The 14,626-nt window shown below is 36.8% G+C and overlaps 1 protein-coding gene across 1 annotated transcript in view; it reads right to left on the bottom strand.

The window, feature by feature from the left end:
- TAF4B (TATA-box binding protein associated factor 4b) overlaps window positions 1-14,626 on the bottom strand; it is a 134,208-nt gene that overhangs the window by 96,531 nt on the left and 23,051 nt on the right. Inside the window, exons 6-9 of the mRNA XM_023647595.2 lie at window positions 11,947-12,036; window positions 8,811-9,428; window positions 1,131-1,266; window positions 416-521 (exon numbers count right to left, since the gene is read on the bottom strand). Of these exons, the coding sequence (XP_023503363.2) occupies window positions 416-521; window positions 1,131-1,266; window positions 8,811-9,428; window positions 11,947-12,036 (950 nt within the window). The remainder of the gene's footprint in view (window positions 1-415; window positions 522-1,130; window positions 1,267-8,810; window positions 9,429-11,946; window positions 12,037-14,626) is intronic.

Genomic DNA, 14,626 nt, shown 5'->3' with positions numbered 1-14,626 from the left:
AGATGAAAAGAGTAGATAATGTAATTTTCCATTTATGTGAAGTTCAAGAATAGACAAAAATGATCTATGATGATGGACATAAGAACAGTGGCTACCAGAGGCAGAGGTTAGGGGAAAATTGATTTGAAAGGCGCATAAAGGTGATGGATATGTTTAGCATCTTGATCTGGATTACGATTACACAGGTATACATGTTTGTCAAAATTCATTGAGCTGGACACTTAAGATTTGTGTGCTTTACTGTTTATAAATTATACCCAATAAAGTACTGTTAGCATTTTTAAAAGGCATCAATATCATCAATATATTTATTTTACGTAATATTCTGTTGTCTCTTTTGTGTTTTCAAAAAATTTTTATAAATTATTTTTTAAAAAATAAACCAGACTAGGTTTTACCTATTTATATTCTTTACCTGAAAGATGTTGTTCCATTCTCTTTTATTTTATTATTCTGAACAGGAGATGCTTGAAGTGATAGAATTTTATTTCCTGGTAGGGTAATTTGCTTTAGAATGGAAGCTATAAAAACAAAAGAAAGAAAAAAGTGGAATTAAAAAAACCAATTAAGTCACATTAGGAAAAATTCAGGACAGCAGCTTTTAATCTATGTAGAATAATTAAGAAAATTTCAAGCTGCCCTAGAAGTACGTTTAAATTCAAACATGACAATGAACTTATCCCCTACATAAGAAATCATTCTATAAAATCAAGACCTCTCCATTTCTTTTTATATGGTCTTCAAATTGTCTATAGAATTACCAGCATTATAAAAATATTATGCAGAAAAGGCGACAGAAACACGTTAAAATATATATCATTTATATTGCTAGATTTTAAAAATACAAAAAACCTCTAACTTTTATGCATAAGACTGATTTCCAAACACAGAGAAAGAAGTAAATTTTAAAATTAAAAGAAATAAGGCTATAGAAAATTTTATAAGTTAAATAAGTACTTATTTACTAAAAGGTAGCTATGTATGTACAAAGAATATAATAAATAGTTATGTTTCAGTCTTCAACTTAAAAGACCAAATCTCTCTTTGCTTAATAATAACAATAAAAAAGAGAGTACAAAACCCCATCAAGCTCCAAACGCGGTGTGATGCAGTGAGGATGCACAGTCTACCTGGAGGAAACTGACTGGTGGGTATTGCAGTGTTCACAGGCATCTTCTTCTGTCCAGATTTCTGAATGGTCAATGCTGAGGAATGGGAAAGTGTGGTCACTTGTTTTGCAATGCCTCCTGAAGGCTGCTGGACTACCTGAAACAATGAGAACTGTCAATATAGTCATTCAACTAAACCGCTGTAGGAAAGAACAGGCTTTCAGTTGTAACAACAGAACTAAAGGACTGTGCTCACTTACCTGTAAAAGCACTTTTATCTTAGCATAGGGAAGCCTACTTAAAATTTAAATTTGTATGGAGCAAAATTATCTTGTTCAAAAGTGAAAAAATTATTATCTCACACAAGTATATGTATTTTTTAGAGTGGAATTCAAATTCGCATTACACATTGCCTAATTTAAAGCTCCATACGGATCCTATTTTCACTTTTCAACCTATCACGGAAAGTTTCAAACACACAAAAAGAGAGGGAACAAGAAAATGAAACCACCTGTACCATTATTGCCCAGCTTCAACAATGATTAATTCTTCACTAATCTTGTTTCATCTATACCCCTACCCACTTCCCCACTACCCTCAAATATTTTACAGCAAATTCCAGATATATCTTTTTATCCATAAATATTTCAAAATATATCTCTAAAAGACAGCAACTTTTAATGGGCTGTTTTAAAAAAATATCTGGAAGGGGCCAGCCTGGTCGGGCAGTGGTTAAATTCACATGTTCCGCTTTGGCGGCCATGGTTCGCTGGTTTGGATCCCAGGTGTGGACCTACATGCTGCTTGTCAAGCCATGCAATGGCGGGCATCCAACATATAAAGTAGAGAAGGATGGGCACAAATGTTAGCCTAGGGCCAGTCTTCCTTAGCAAAAAGAGGAGGGTTGGCGGCAGATGTTAGCTCAGGGCTAATCTTCCTCAAATAAATAAATAAAAATATCTGGAAAGTGACACAGCTAAAGGCATTCTCTAAGAGAAGAGTTCAAGAAATCCAGAGGGTGAGCACTGGGGATAAAGGAAGAGAAATTAAAGTAATAGTGGGACCTGATTTTTAGCTTCAAAGATGAAGAAAAAACAGAATAGCAGAGCTTCATTTTTTCACTTCAAAGAAGAAAAATAGGGGCTGGCCCAGCGGCACACTGGTTACGTTCACATGCTCTGCTCTGGTGGCCCAGGATTTGCCAGTTCAGATCCCCAGCATGGACCTACACACCACTTGTCAAGCCATGCTGTGGCAGGTGGCCCACATATAAAGCAGAGGAAGATGAGCATGGACGTTAGCTCAGGGCCAGTCTTCCTCAGCAAAAAAAAAGAGGATTGGCAGCTCAGGACTAATATTCCTCAAAAAAAAAAGAAGAAAAACAGCCACCCTGTTTTGATAGTGAAGTATTTATAAGTCTTTAAACTCATATGTGGCTAATATAAGACAAGCCAGGAGACAGGCTTCCAAACAGAATTGTGGGGCTATAATTTATTCCACACTCTAATTCTTTGTAAGCAAAATTTAGAATCTAGTGTGTATTACTAAACAAAAGTAACTCACAAGAAACTCAAAGTGTCCTAGTAAATAATCCTACAGGAACTAATGTCCCTTGAGAAGAAATACAAGTTGGAATAATTCAATTGCCATTGTTCTCTGAGAACAGACTCTTGAAAGAGAGAAAGAACTCTCAAAAACGATGTATTTCAATAAGTTGAGATCATATTTATGTATTGTAAAGTCCTAGAGATTACATTTAAATTCTACAAAGTAACATACATTCAGAGTCCCAATTATGCATTCAGACTGAATCTCAACGGCAGCACCCCTAACAATTCTGGCTTATCTCTGTATTATTCACATTTTCTTTCTTGATATCCTTTATGAGGTATTCTTTTCAGTATTTTAATTATAAAAGATAGTAATGAAATATTATTCGAGGGGGCCGGCCCAATGGTTGAGTGGTTAAGTTTGTGCGCTCTGCTTCGGTGGCCCAGGGTTTCACCAGTTCGAATCCTGGGTGCAGACATGGCACCACTCATCAAGCCATGCTGAGGTGGCATTCCACATGCCACAACTAGAAGGACTCACAACTAAAAATACACAACTAGGTACCAGGGGGCTTTGGGAGAAAAAAAGGAAAAATAAAATCTTTAAAAAACAAAAGATGTTATTTGAAATTTGTTTATGAGTTAGTCTTCATACCATTTTTGATAGGTACTCAAAAATGTAACAGCCCAGAAACTGGCCCGGTGGCACACAGTTCATGCACTCCGCTTCTTTGGCTGCCTAGGGTTGGGGGATTCAGATCCTGTGGCGGACCTACACACCGCTCATCAAGCCATGCTGTGGTGGCATCCCACATACAAAGTAGAGGAAGATTGGCACAGGCGTTAGCTCAGGACAAATCTTCCTCACCAAAAGAATAATTAACAGCCTAGAAGCCTGTTCCTGGGTTGGGGGGGCGGTTCCACAGCCACCTGGGGACCTGCCAGGAGGGGTGGGGGCTGGGTAGGGGCAGGAAATGGGGCTGGAGAACGTGGGGGTAGGGCTGGCCTCCACTGATCCGTGCCTGTGTGCAGCCCTGGGATGGAACCAGCTGGGGGAGGCAAGCCTCAGTGACTGCAGTCAGGATCTCAGACCTGGGAGTGTGGCAGCTCCTCCTGCAGCCCAATTAGGGTCAAATTCATGTACGTAGTGGGAGGCAAATGTGCCAGTTAAAAAAATAAGAAGTGTATTTGTGTGTGTATATTTATATGATTGTGATATTTATATATACTGCAAGGCTTTGAGCGGGGATTTCACAATCCTGGATCCCCATCATTCCTCATCTTAATCACTATAACACTTACGGCAGCATATATCCTGCACACTTGCTGAATAAAATAAAATATAATGAGTGAGAAAGTATAAGAGAATTAGTGTTTTTTTCAAAGAAAGTACCATTTAAAACCACAGTATTGGCACCTTTTGAAGACTGAAATTATCTTAAGACAGATGGAAACTGGCCCAAAGAAGAGATATTTAGTCCTACTTGGCAAGCAAAAGGAAGAGCTGTATTTTTTAAAAACTTAAGTCCTGGGGCCAGCCCAGTGGCGCAGCGGTTAAGTTTGCACGTTCCGCTTTGGCGGCCCAGGGTTCTCCAGTTTGGATCCTGGGTGCGGACATGGCACCACTTGGGTAAGCATCCCACATATAAAGTGGAGGAAGATGGGCATGGATGTTAGCTCAGGGCCAGTCTTCCTCAGTGAAAAGAGGAGGATTGGCAGCAGTTAGCTCAGGGCTAATCTTCCACAAAAAATAAAAATAAATAAAAAAATAAAATAAAACTTAAGTCCTTTATTTACTTTCTCTCAAAAGAATCACTAGAAAGGAAGAATAGTAAATAGTACATACCTTAGCTTTTTCTCTTGACATGTCAAGTTCTAAAGTTTTCTTTGGATGTTAACATAAATTAACATGCCAGCGGTTTAGAGAAACTACAGGTCTAGAAGTACACAATACTCCTCAGGTGCCAGGTTTTTTTACATTAATTATAATTTTTACATTAACTATGACCCGGAATATCTGACAAGGAATGGTTCTTAAATTTCATAAGGAAAGGAAGCGAAGAATCCAAGTATGGATTAAACGAGTACATGAGAACACCCCTTACAATTTGCTTTGCTTTCTCTGTATTTCAACCCCCAACCACTTCCCTATTCATAAATATACAGCAACCAAATACTTATCTCTAAATAACTCACACAGTATATGCACACAAAGTTAGCAGAATCAAGGGTAATATCTCCACCAAATACTTATCTCTAAATAACTCACATAGTATATGCACACAAAGTTAGCAGAATCAAGGGTAATATCTCCTCTAATTTCTATATAATATTCAATATAAGATTACTGGCACACACTCACTAAGGTTGAGTTCTAGAAAATAGAGGGCCCCAACTAAACAAAAACTATAGTATAAAAGTCAGGAAATACATGTTAGTTGTCAAGTATTCCTCAGGAACAGCCAATGTGTGGTTCTTGTGCCTCTAACTCCTCATATTCTGGGACAGTGTCACATACCACTAAATGTCAGCACTTCTATATACCCACATCCAGCATTAGAATCTTTAACACAGAGCTCTAGTAAAATCCTACAATGGGAGTTGACATTTACTTGCCATGCTCAATCTAGATTAAAACTCAACCTTGGTAAACCTCAGAATATGCTGTTTCTTTAATTTAAAGGGCCTTCTAAACACTTTAAAAAATTTGCTCAAGGGGTCAGCCCTGTGGCGCAGCAGTTAAGTTCACATCCTCTGCTTCGGTGGCCCAGGGTTTGCCAGTTCAGATCCCAGGCATGGACCTACACACCGCTCATCAGGTCGTGCTGTGGCAGGCATACCAGATATAAAATGGAGGAAGATGGGCACAGATGTTAGCTCAGGGCCAATCTTCCTCAGCAAATAGAGGTGAATTGGCAGCGGATGTTAGCTCAGGGTTAATCTTCCTTAAAAAAAAAAGATTTGCTCAAATGAATTCTTTATTACCAGGCTTTTATAGGAATCAGTAAATGCCTGCTTCAAATCAAGAAACTACAAATTTCTGTTAAAAAAATTCAAATGTGCTTATTCTATGATTTGATTTATATGGTGTTCTAAAACAAGCAAAACTAATCTATGGTAGAGAATTATCAGAAGAGTTGTTGCTTCTGGGGGACTGGGGGTGGGGAGTTACTGGGAAGGGCCATGAGGGAACTTCAAGGTGATGGTAACGCTATCTTGACGGGGAGTTTGAGTTACACAGAGGTAGGCACTAACTATTAAAAATTATCCAATGATACATTTAAAACTTATACATGTCATTATAGGTAAATTTTAGCTAAAAGGACAAAAAGAGTAAACAAATATTGAACTGTAGTTAATGATATGCATGTTTATTTAGGAAGAAGTCTGAAATGGATCAAAAAATTAAGATGACTGATGGCTGGATAAATACATGATATCAAGTACAGTAATGTGTCAATAGTAGAATCCAGGTGTTTGCTATATGGGTGTTCACTATAAATAAACCTCAACTTTGCTATTTTGAAAATTTCTATAATAAAACATTTTCTTGAATAATACAAAAAGACACATACATACACAACATATGTAAATATTATCTCTAAATAGTTTATTTTCCAGAAATTCTAACGTACCCTTACCAAACAGATAAAGTATTAAGAGTGAATCTTTAAATTCATGATTAATTATTAAGGAAAATACATTACACAAATTTTAAACCTAACATTGAACAAGATAGCCATAGTTGCATTCTTCAGATCATTTCTGGAGACTGCATCCTGAGTTGCATGGACCATAGATTTGATCCAGTGTGGCAATTCTCATATTTTAAATGATTATTTGCCATATTTCTTGTAAGCTGCATTGAATACTTTCTTAGGTTTCTAGCACCCTGAGTGTTTTCCTTCTCACTTAGACCTAGGATTAAATTGGAGTATAGTTTATAACAGACTCAGGGATGATATTCTTAAATTACTTCAGTAATACTAATTCAAACTTGAGTAATATTAATTTTCTAAATTAGTTGATTTGCAAGAATATTCTAGTTCAATCCTCTCTGTGGTATTACCATACAGAATGGCTTATGTTGTTTTGTGCACCAGGTAAAAATCCGTTGTAAAACAGATTGCAATGCATCTTCACTGTCTAGCTGCCCTGATTTTTGCCATTTTAAATAAAAACGTATGAATACTGATGTCAAATCTGTTGATTAAAATTGAAACAAAGGCCAAACAAGCAAGCAGGATTCACAAGGAAAATTATACACATTCTTTTAAGGAAGTTAAAAAAAAACCCTAAAATTAACTATTGGACTTTCTGTTACACTTTTTTCTTGACTGAAATTGTTTTTAATGTATAATAAGTCACACCTACAAAATGTAAATGCTGTCAAGATATTCTTACCACAGAGTTTTCTATTTTAGGATGCTGCAGAAACCTCTAAGTTCTTGCCACGAGCACCATAACCTAATGGCAAACACCCCAGGTTCTAGTCTGAGATCCACTACACGTTGCGTGCCAGCTGATGGGTCACTTAAAAGTTCCAGATTCTTAGTTTTTTCCTGGCCTTTTCTTCATCATAAAATTATTTTAAAATCCATAGTGCATACATGACATGCTTTTAAAACTCTATGTAGCTATAAAGTATTATTTCACATCAGGGACTGATGCACTGCAGATGTTCAATAAAGATTAGCACTGATTCAACAATCAGCTGTGACCCATGAAGAGGATTTCAATTCTGTTCAGTGCTACCAAAAAGAGGCCTTTCCTTGGGGCAATTACTCTGTTCCGGTGGTTCCCAAAACTGGCTGTTCAGGCCACTGTTTAGGAATCACTGCTTCTAAAAAGGTTTCATCTCTGAGATTAAACTCAGACACCCTAGAGAAGCTTTGGGAGGCAGGTACATTTCTCCACTTGAAAATCAGACTCAGAGTAGGAGGGGATGAAAAAAGATTAGCACCCAGGAAATGACTATTACTTCCTCTCTGTTAGGGTTGACTACTGTCCAAACTGATCTGACCCTTTCATTCTACGCCCAAAGCTGCCTTCTGCCTCAAAGACCATCAACCACAGATACTAACCTTTTTCTGATCACACAAACAAGGCTGGTAATTTTACCTAGATTTTACTATTCAAAGAAGCAGAATAAATTAAAACCAAAAGATTCAAAACACAGCTTTTAAAATGAAGGCTTTACAAAAGAGAACAAGGGCAATCATCAAAAATCAAAACAACTGTCAGCTCTCTTATAGTATAAGATAGGGGAGAACTTTACTAAAAAAACATGATTTTTAATTAATTCACCATGTACTATCTCCCACAGGTTAACAATACTTTCATAGTCTTCTGATAAAACTTGTCTTGTCTTGAATAAAGTAGAATGTCTTAAACCCTAATCGATAAACAGCTAAGATTTCTTTTCACCCAAGAACCTCCCAACATACCGGAGTTTAGGAAAAGACACAACTTCTTACTCATCTACTCTCCTTACTGTCTCCCTCTTCCCTCAGCACATTTTTTTAAAGAAATGTTATCATAATATCACCTATGTAATAACCCGGGCCAAAAATATTTAATCTAAATCTAATCTTGAGGAAACAATCAGACAAAACAAAGTAAAGGACACTCTGCAAAACAGCTAGGCTGAGCACTTAAAATATTACAGCATAATGAGCAACCATAAAAGGCTGGGGAACTGTTCCAGATTAAAGGACCCTAAAGAGAAACGACAAGTAAATGTAATACGCAATTCTTTATTAGAAACAACATCAGAAAAAAATAGCTATAAAGGACATTGCTGAGACAACTGGGGAAATATTGTACCAATATTAACTTCCCATGAGCAATAATAAGTATGTTGCAGTAAAAGGATGTTAGAAAAAAACATCCTTTTCCTTAAGAGATACACAGTACTTAGGGATGCAATGTCACAATTTCTACAACCAACTCCGAAATGGTTCAGGAAACAACTGTTTGTGTGTGTTTGTGAATGTGAACAGAGAGGGAGAGGCAAGGCAATGTGGTAAAATGACAAATGGCCAAACTCGGTCAAGGGCGCACAGGGGCTCCTTTTACTCGTCTTGCCAGTTTTCTCAATGTCTGAAATTTTCAAAATAAGAAATTGAGGAAGAAATGAAATGTTACTCACTAGTTGTTTGACTTTCACTGCCTGTGGAATACCAGCTGGTTGTGAAAGGATGGGGCCCGGCTGTGCAAGTTTGATCTGGACTGGCGCACCAAGGACAGGCTTGTCTGATGTGGTCCCAGCAGAAGTAACAACAGGTTTCACAGACGGAAGACAAATAGCTGCAGCTGAAGTTTCTCCAAAAGTTACTGATGGAAGGGCCAGCGTTACTGCTGCCCCAGAGACAACTGGCTTTTCGGGTTGAAGGGAGACTGCTGTCACTGTGTTTTGGATCGATGTCACAAGCGGTTTTGGAGTCTGAAGCAAAACAGTTCCAGCTGTTGCTCCTCCTGGCCCAGCAGCTGAGCCCACAGAATGAAGTGTCACAACTCCAGTTTTTGCTGCCCCTGGACCAGCAAGTGGATTCAGAGTTTGCACTGACACAGTTCTGGGTGTTGTTGCTCCAGAAACAATGATAGGCTTTTCAGGCTGGATTGAGGAAACTGTCGTTGTCACCACAGGAGAAGCTGTTACTGTTGCAGTACAGGTAGCAATGATTATCTCGCTAGAAGTCTGCTCAACACACTGCTGAATAAAGCTCTGGGAGTTAGGCATGAGTTGTCGTAAGGCAATCACACTTTTCTAGAAACGGGGAAAAAAACCACTGATAACTAAACAAACTAGCTACTAGTAAAACAGAAGTACTTTGTATTTCATATCTTTGGAGCATAAAATAAATCAAAAGTATATCAAGTGTTTCAGTTGAGGAAATCTGATTTTACACATATACCCTGTCAATATCCAGGATACAATCAATTTAAAGCCCAGAAGTGCTTTTTTTTTCAATACAAAATTATTATGTCCCAGTATTAAACTTATTTTGTGTACTTCAATATCAACCTGGTAAAAGAAAACAGTGTATCACATCTAAATTCCATAATTGATCACTAATAACTTCAGTATCTTTAAGGTTGTTTATACAGCAGCAGAATCTACAAAAAAGTTTTTATTAACTTTCACACTCTGAATAGAAATAGTCTTTACATCAAAATAAAACTAACACAAACACGTTCAACTTCCTTCACTGAGCCAGAATATTTTGACTAGATTTTAAGTTGGTATCTATCTTTGTATCTTGCTGAGAGAATAAAGACAGTTCAAACTAAAAAGCAGAAAGTTCTGCCTTTTCATCTGTAGGGTTTTTGTGGGTTTTGTTTTTGAGTAAGAAAAAAATTGGAAAAGTCGACAGTAGGTTATTTTTTGGCAAGTTCATGGGCTGTTTTGGAAAATGTCCTTGTTTTGACACTTAAATTCAGACTGCCTTTTTTTAAGAAGCAAATGAGAACTATTGCTCCTCTTCTCTTCCTTTTAGTTACTTCCTTTACGTTTTTGGTTTAAAACAAATTGAGGAAATTATTATCTGAAGAGGTTTCCAAGTATATATATAAATAGTAACAAAGGAAAATAAGAAGCAGAAAATCTCATAATCTTTTTCCAAACTTTAAAAACGGTAGAAAACAAGCTGCTTTGGAAGTATATGAATGACGCAATTTAATTAAATTTAAGCTAGAAACGTAAGATGAGGGGATCCTGAGAAAAACACAATTGGAAAGAAATGTTAACGTAATAAGACTTAAAGAGACAACAAGAAAAAACATATAGGTAAATTATGTCTTGATCACCTAGCCAGAATTAAGTTTAAATGCTGAATCTCTCATCTCCATGCAACATCCAACCCCCCAAAACTCTCAAGGATGAGGAAAAAAAAATTCTCAAGAAAAAACGCATAAGGCTCAATAGGTCCTGAGAAAACAGACACAAAGTGCAAACACTTCATGGTAATATTTGGTAACTTAAAGGTAGTTTTACCTAGCAAGCAGAGTCAGATCGGCTAAATTCTGGACCTTTGAGTTTGATCAAAAGTGAATCAATTTAAATGGTTTTCTCATCTCCAAAATAGAAAATACCAGACTATCTAGCACCTATTCTCAAAAGACTGATATGAAAATTAAGTGCAAACAATGCAAATTAAAAGTAAAGTATCTAGCAAAGCATCAGTCACAAAGTAGGTGCTTAACTAATTTCCCTCCTCCTCCACGGTGAATATGAAATATAGACAAATTGAAAAGAGTTGTCAATGTCATGTAGGGCACCTACAGCTCACAGAACCTTGGCAATGAAAGGGATCTAAGGAAGAAGTTCCTCTAACTTCTCACTCAAGAGGGTCATCTGAAAACAGGGCACTCATCATTTGATATTAGGTATTGATTGTGCTGACCCTTCAACCTTAAATTCTGCAAACCAAGTCTTCTCTAGCGAAAAGATTCTCAGTTTCTTTAGCCACACTTCATAGCACATGACTGGCACCCTCCTAAGCAACATGGTCTCCTTCCTAAGGACAGTTTCCACTATTTTAATATCCTTCTGAAAATGCAGTGCCTCATCTCCCTTCTCACTCTTCTTTCATGAGGCAACCAAAAGGAGTCTTCCACTAGGAACCCTCTGTCATCCTCCCTAGACAATTCAGTTAACTTTTTCTAAGGGCCAACTCCTCATCCCATTATTTCAGCATGTATGGGATGAGTCTTTTGTTCCCTATAGGCTCATGTCTCAAAAGATATTATAAATTTTAATTTGATTCCTTTTCAGCTTCTGATTATCCAAAAGGAATATATTTTTTCAGTCTGTCAAACCAAACTCTTGTTATCAAAGTTATTGTTCTCCATCAAAATTCTATTTAATTCAATAAATCCTAGAGAAGCATATGCCTAACAATATAAATTAATTTTTAAAATTAACAGCTTTCCCACTAAATTTGGCACAATGTGGTTTATTACTTCTAAGAGAATATGAGTCATTAGAACAAAGCAGAAGGCCCTGTTTTTTTTTAAAGTCAAGAATCTTTGAGGATGCAAGCATTAAACAATATAATCATTAACTTATGTTCATGAATGAGATAGTACTTCTGGTTTCCCAATGTGTTCCAATCCAAAGAACATGGACTATGCATGTGCTTTACAGATTACAAAAACACTGAGAGGTTTCTCCTACACTGTGAGTACATTCACATTAAATCATTGTTATACTGAATATTCAGGCTTTAAATTATTTTAAAGTAATCTAATCCAAACAATTTCTTCAAAGTAACACACAACTCTACCTTAAGAAAAGGAACTAGGTGAGGCTGCGGTGAAGACTTGAGTTCAACATACAGTTGTCTAGTAAATTCTTCTGCTTCAATTTTTCCATCCTGAGGAATGGGAGAAAGAAGAACACTTTTAGTTCTACAAATATTTTAAAAGAGGAAATGGGTGTAATTCATGATTGTAGACATAACAAGCTTTGAATAGTGATAATGTCCATCATTAAATGGGGCATTTTTTTCATGTCACTTGTGAAATGAATAAACAAGTAATAGAGATGTTTTGCTTATACAGAATGAAAGGAATTTTTTTATTTTTATTTTTTGCTGAGGAAGATTCACCCTGAGCAAACATCTGTGCCAATCTTCCTCTATTTGGTATGTGGGTCGCCACCACAGCACAGCTGATGAGTGGTGTAGGTCTGCACCTAGGATCTGAACCTATGAACCCAGGCCACTGAAGCGGAGCATGCCACACTCAACCCCTTGCCGCTAAGGACTGGCTGCTAAGGGTGATTTTTTTTTAAGATCCCAGTAAGTAAAGTGAGAGAAGAGCTGGCTGGCTGAATACAGCTATAGATGGTATTATAGTATTACTGTTAACAATAAAGAAGTGAAGACAGAGGAGTCTTAAACTTCTTAAGGTAGGGAATAAGAAGTTATTTGGTTTGGAGGCTTTGGGTTTTTTTCTTCTGCTTTTTAAATTTTTAAATCACCTTAACCAAAGTAAGATTGTATTTTTAGAATGCTATTGCAAGGCCAATAATAACAGGTATACTATTGTTCCAAAGGACTTTGGAACCTTCCATACAGCTTACACTCCTAAGAACGTCAGGAGTCATAAACCTCCTCAGAAAGATCTAATGATTTTCACATTAATACTAATTTTTTTGGTCCTTTTCACTGTGCTGAGATTTACACTGATGGTACAAAAGCAGCAGTGGGTCAAACTGCTGGCAAGAAAGGCAATGGCAACAAACTGAAAGAGATGTCATCATACCCTATATTGCTGTGTACTTGTGGTAAAAGACCAAAAAGAGTCAGTTTCACTTTAAAATGTCCTCAAAATTTCAACCCTTCAGAAGACATCTTTTTAATATTGTGTGTAACAAAATGGGAAGCACACAGAGCATTTCTGCTGCAGACCAAAGTAAGAGGCTCAAGGAAAAGCACTGTGAGATTGAGCTGCTAGCTGAACTAACTCCATTTTCTCATTTATTGGAAACAATGTCAAACCAACTGTGGTTATTCAGACTTGGGTATTTGATAGACATTTATTCAAAAAAGTCAAAAAAAAGAGCCTGTCTCTGTAAGGAAAACAACTGACGGTATTTGTTGCTAATGATAAAAATTAGAGCTCTCAACCCAAAATTAGAATTTTAGAAAATTTGTAACCACAATCCTGAACTTGATAGCTCACCAGTAATTAAATAACTTTTTGATGAGACTGTTGATGAGATTACAAGTACGATTTTTTTGATATCTTAAATAACAAATCTGTCAACATTTAGAAGATCTGTACAACTCAGTGAACCAATATTTTCCAAACGACCAAATGCTTGCTGTTACCAAAATCATATATGGGTAAAAGATCCATTCAGAGTGCAAGATAAACCAGTGAACTCTAAAGACTATCCACAATGATGTGGAGAAAAGCTCTTAAAATACTCACTTTTCCAACCACTTCTCTACATGAGGCCAGATATTCTGCAAATACTTTAACCAAAATAACACATCACAAAACAAGATCAAACACAGAAGCAGATATGAGAATCCAGCTGTCTTTTATTAAGTCAGATATCAAAGGAATTTGCAAAAATGTAAAGCAATGCCACTCTTCTCACTCAACTGTTTTGTTTTTGGAAACTACGGTTTTCATCATTTATAGTTGTCCCCCCAACCATCCGTGGCTTCACTTTCTGCAGTTTCAGTTACCCGCCATCAACCATGGTCTGAAAATATTAAATGGCAAATACAGAAATAAACAGTTCATAAGTTTGAAATTGCATGCTGCTCTGAGTAGCATGATGAAATCTCGTGCTGTCCTGCTCTGTCCCACCTGGGACGTGAATCATCCCTTTGTCCAGCATATTCATGGCATATATGCTATCTGCCCCATTAGTCACTTAGTAGTCGACTAGGTTATCAGACTGGGTTATCAGATCAACTGTTGCAGTATCACAATGCTTGTGTTCAAGTAACCCTTATTTTGCTTAATAATGGTCCCAAAGGGCAAGAGTAGTGACGCTGGCAATTCAGATATGCCAAAGAGAAGACGTAAAATGCTTCCTTTAGGTGAAAGGGTGAAAGTTCTCGACTTAATGAGGAAAGAAAAAAATTGTATGCTGAGGTTGCCAAGACTGATGGTAAGAATGAATCTTCTGTCCATGAAATTATGAAGAAGAAATTTGTGCTAGTTTTGTTGTCGCACCTCAAATATCTATGTATATTTCCTATATATATATGTAGTATATGTATATACAGTATATGTAGGGTTCGTTACTATTTAACGAATAGTTTCAGGCATCCACTGGGGCTCTTGGAATGCACCCCCCTCAGATAAGGGTGTAAATATTAATGTTAACATGTAATGGGTTTATTGTTATTTTTATTTTATAATTTTTTTTCTTTTTTTAATTTTTCCTTTTTCTCCCAAAGCCCCCTGGTACATAGTTGTGTATTTTTAGTTGTGGGTCCT

The sequence above is a fragment of the Equus caballus genome, chromosome 8 (genome assembly GCF_041296265.1).
Source record: "Equus caballus isolate H_3958 breed thoroughbred chromosome 8, TB-T2T, whole genome shotgun sequence".
Classification (NCBI taxonomy): Eukaryota; Metazoa; Chordata; class Mammalia; order Perissodactyla; family Equidae; genus Equus; species Equus caballus.
The sequence above is the reverse complement of the archived record's forward strand: the minus strand, read 5'-3'. Positions and strand labels throughout refer to the sequence as shown.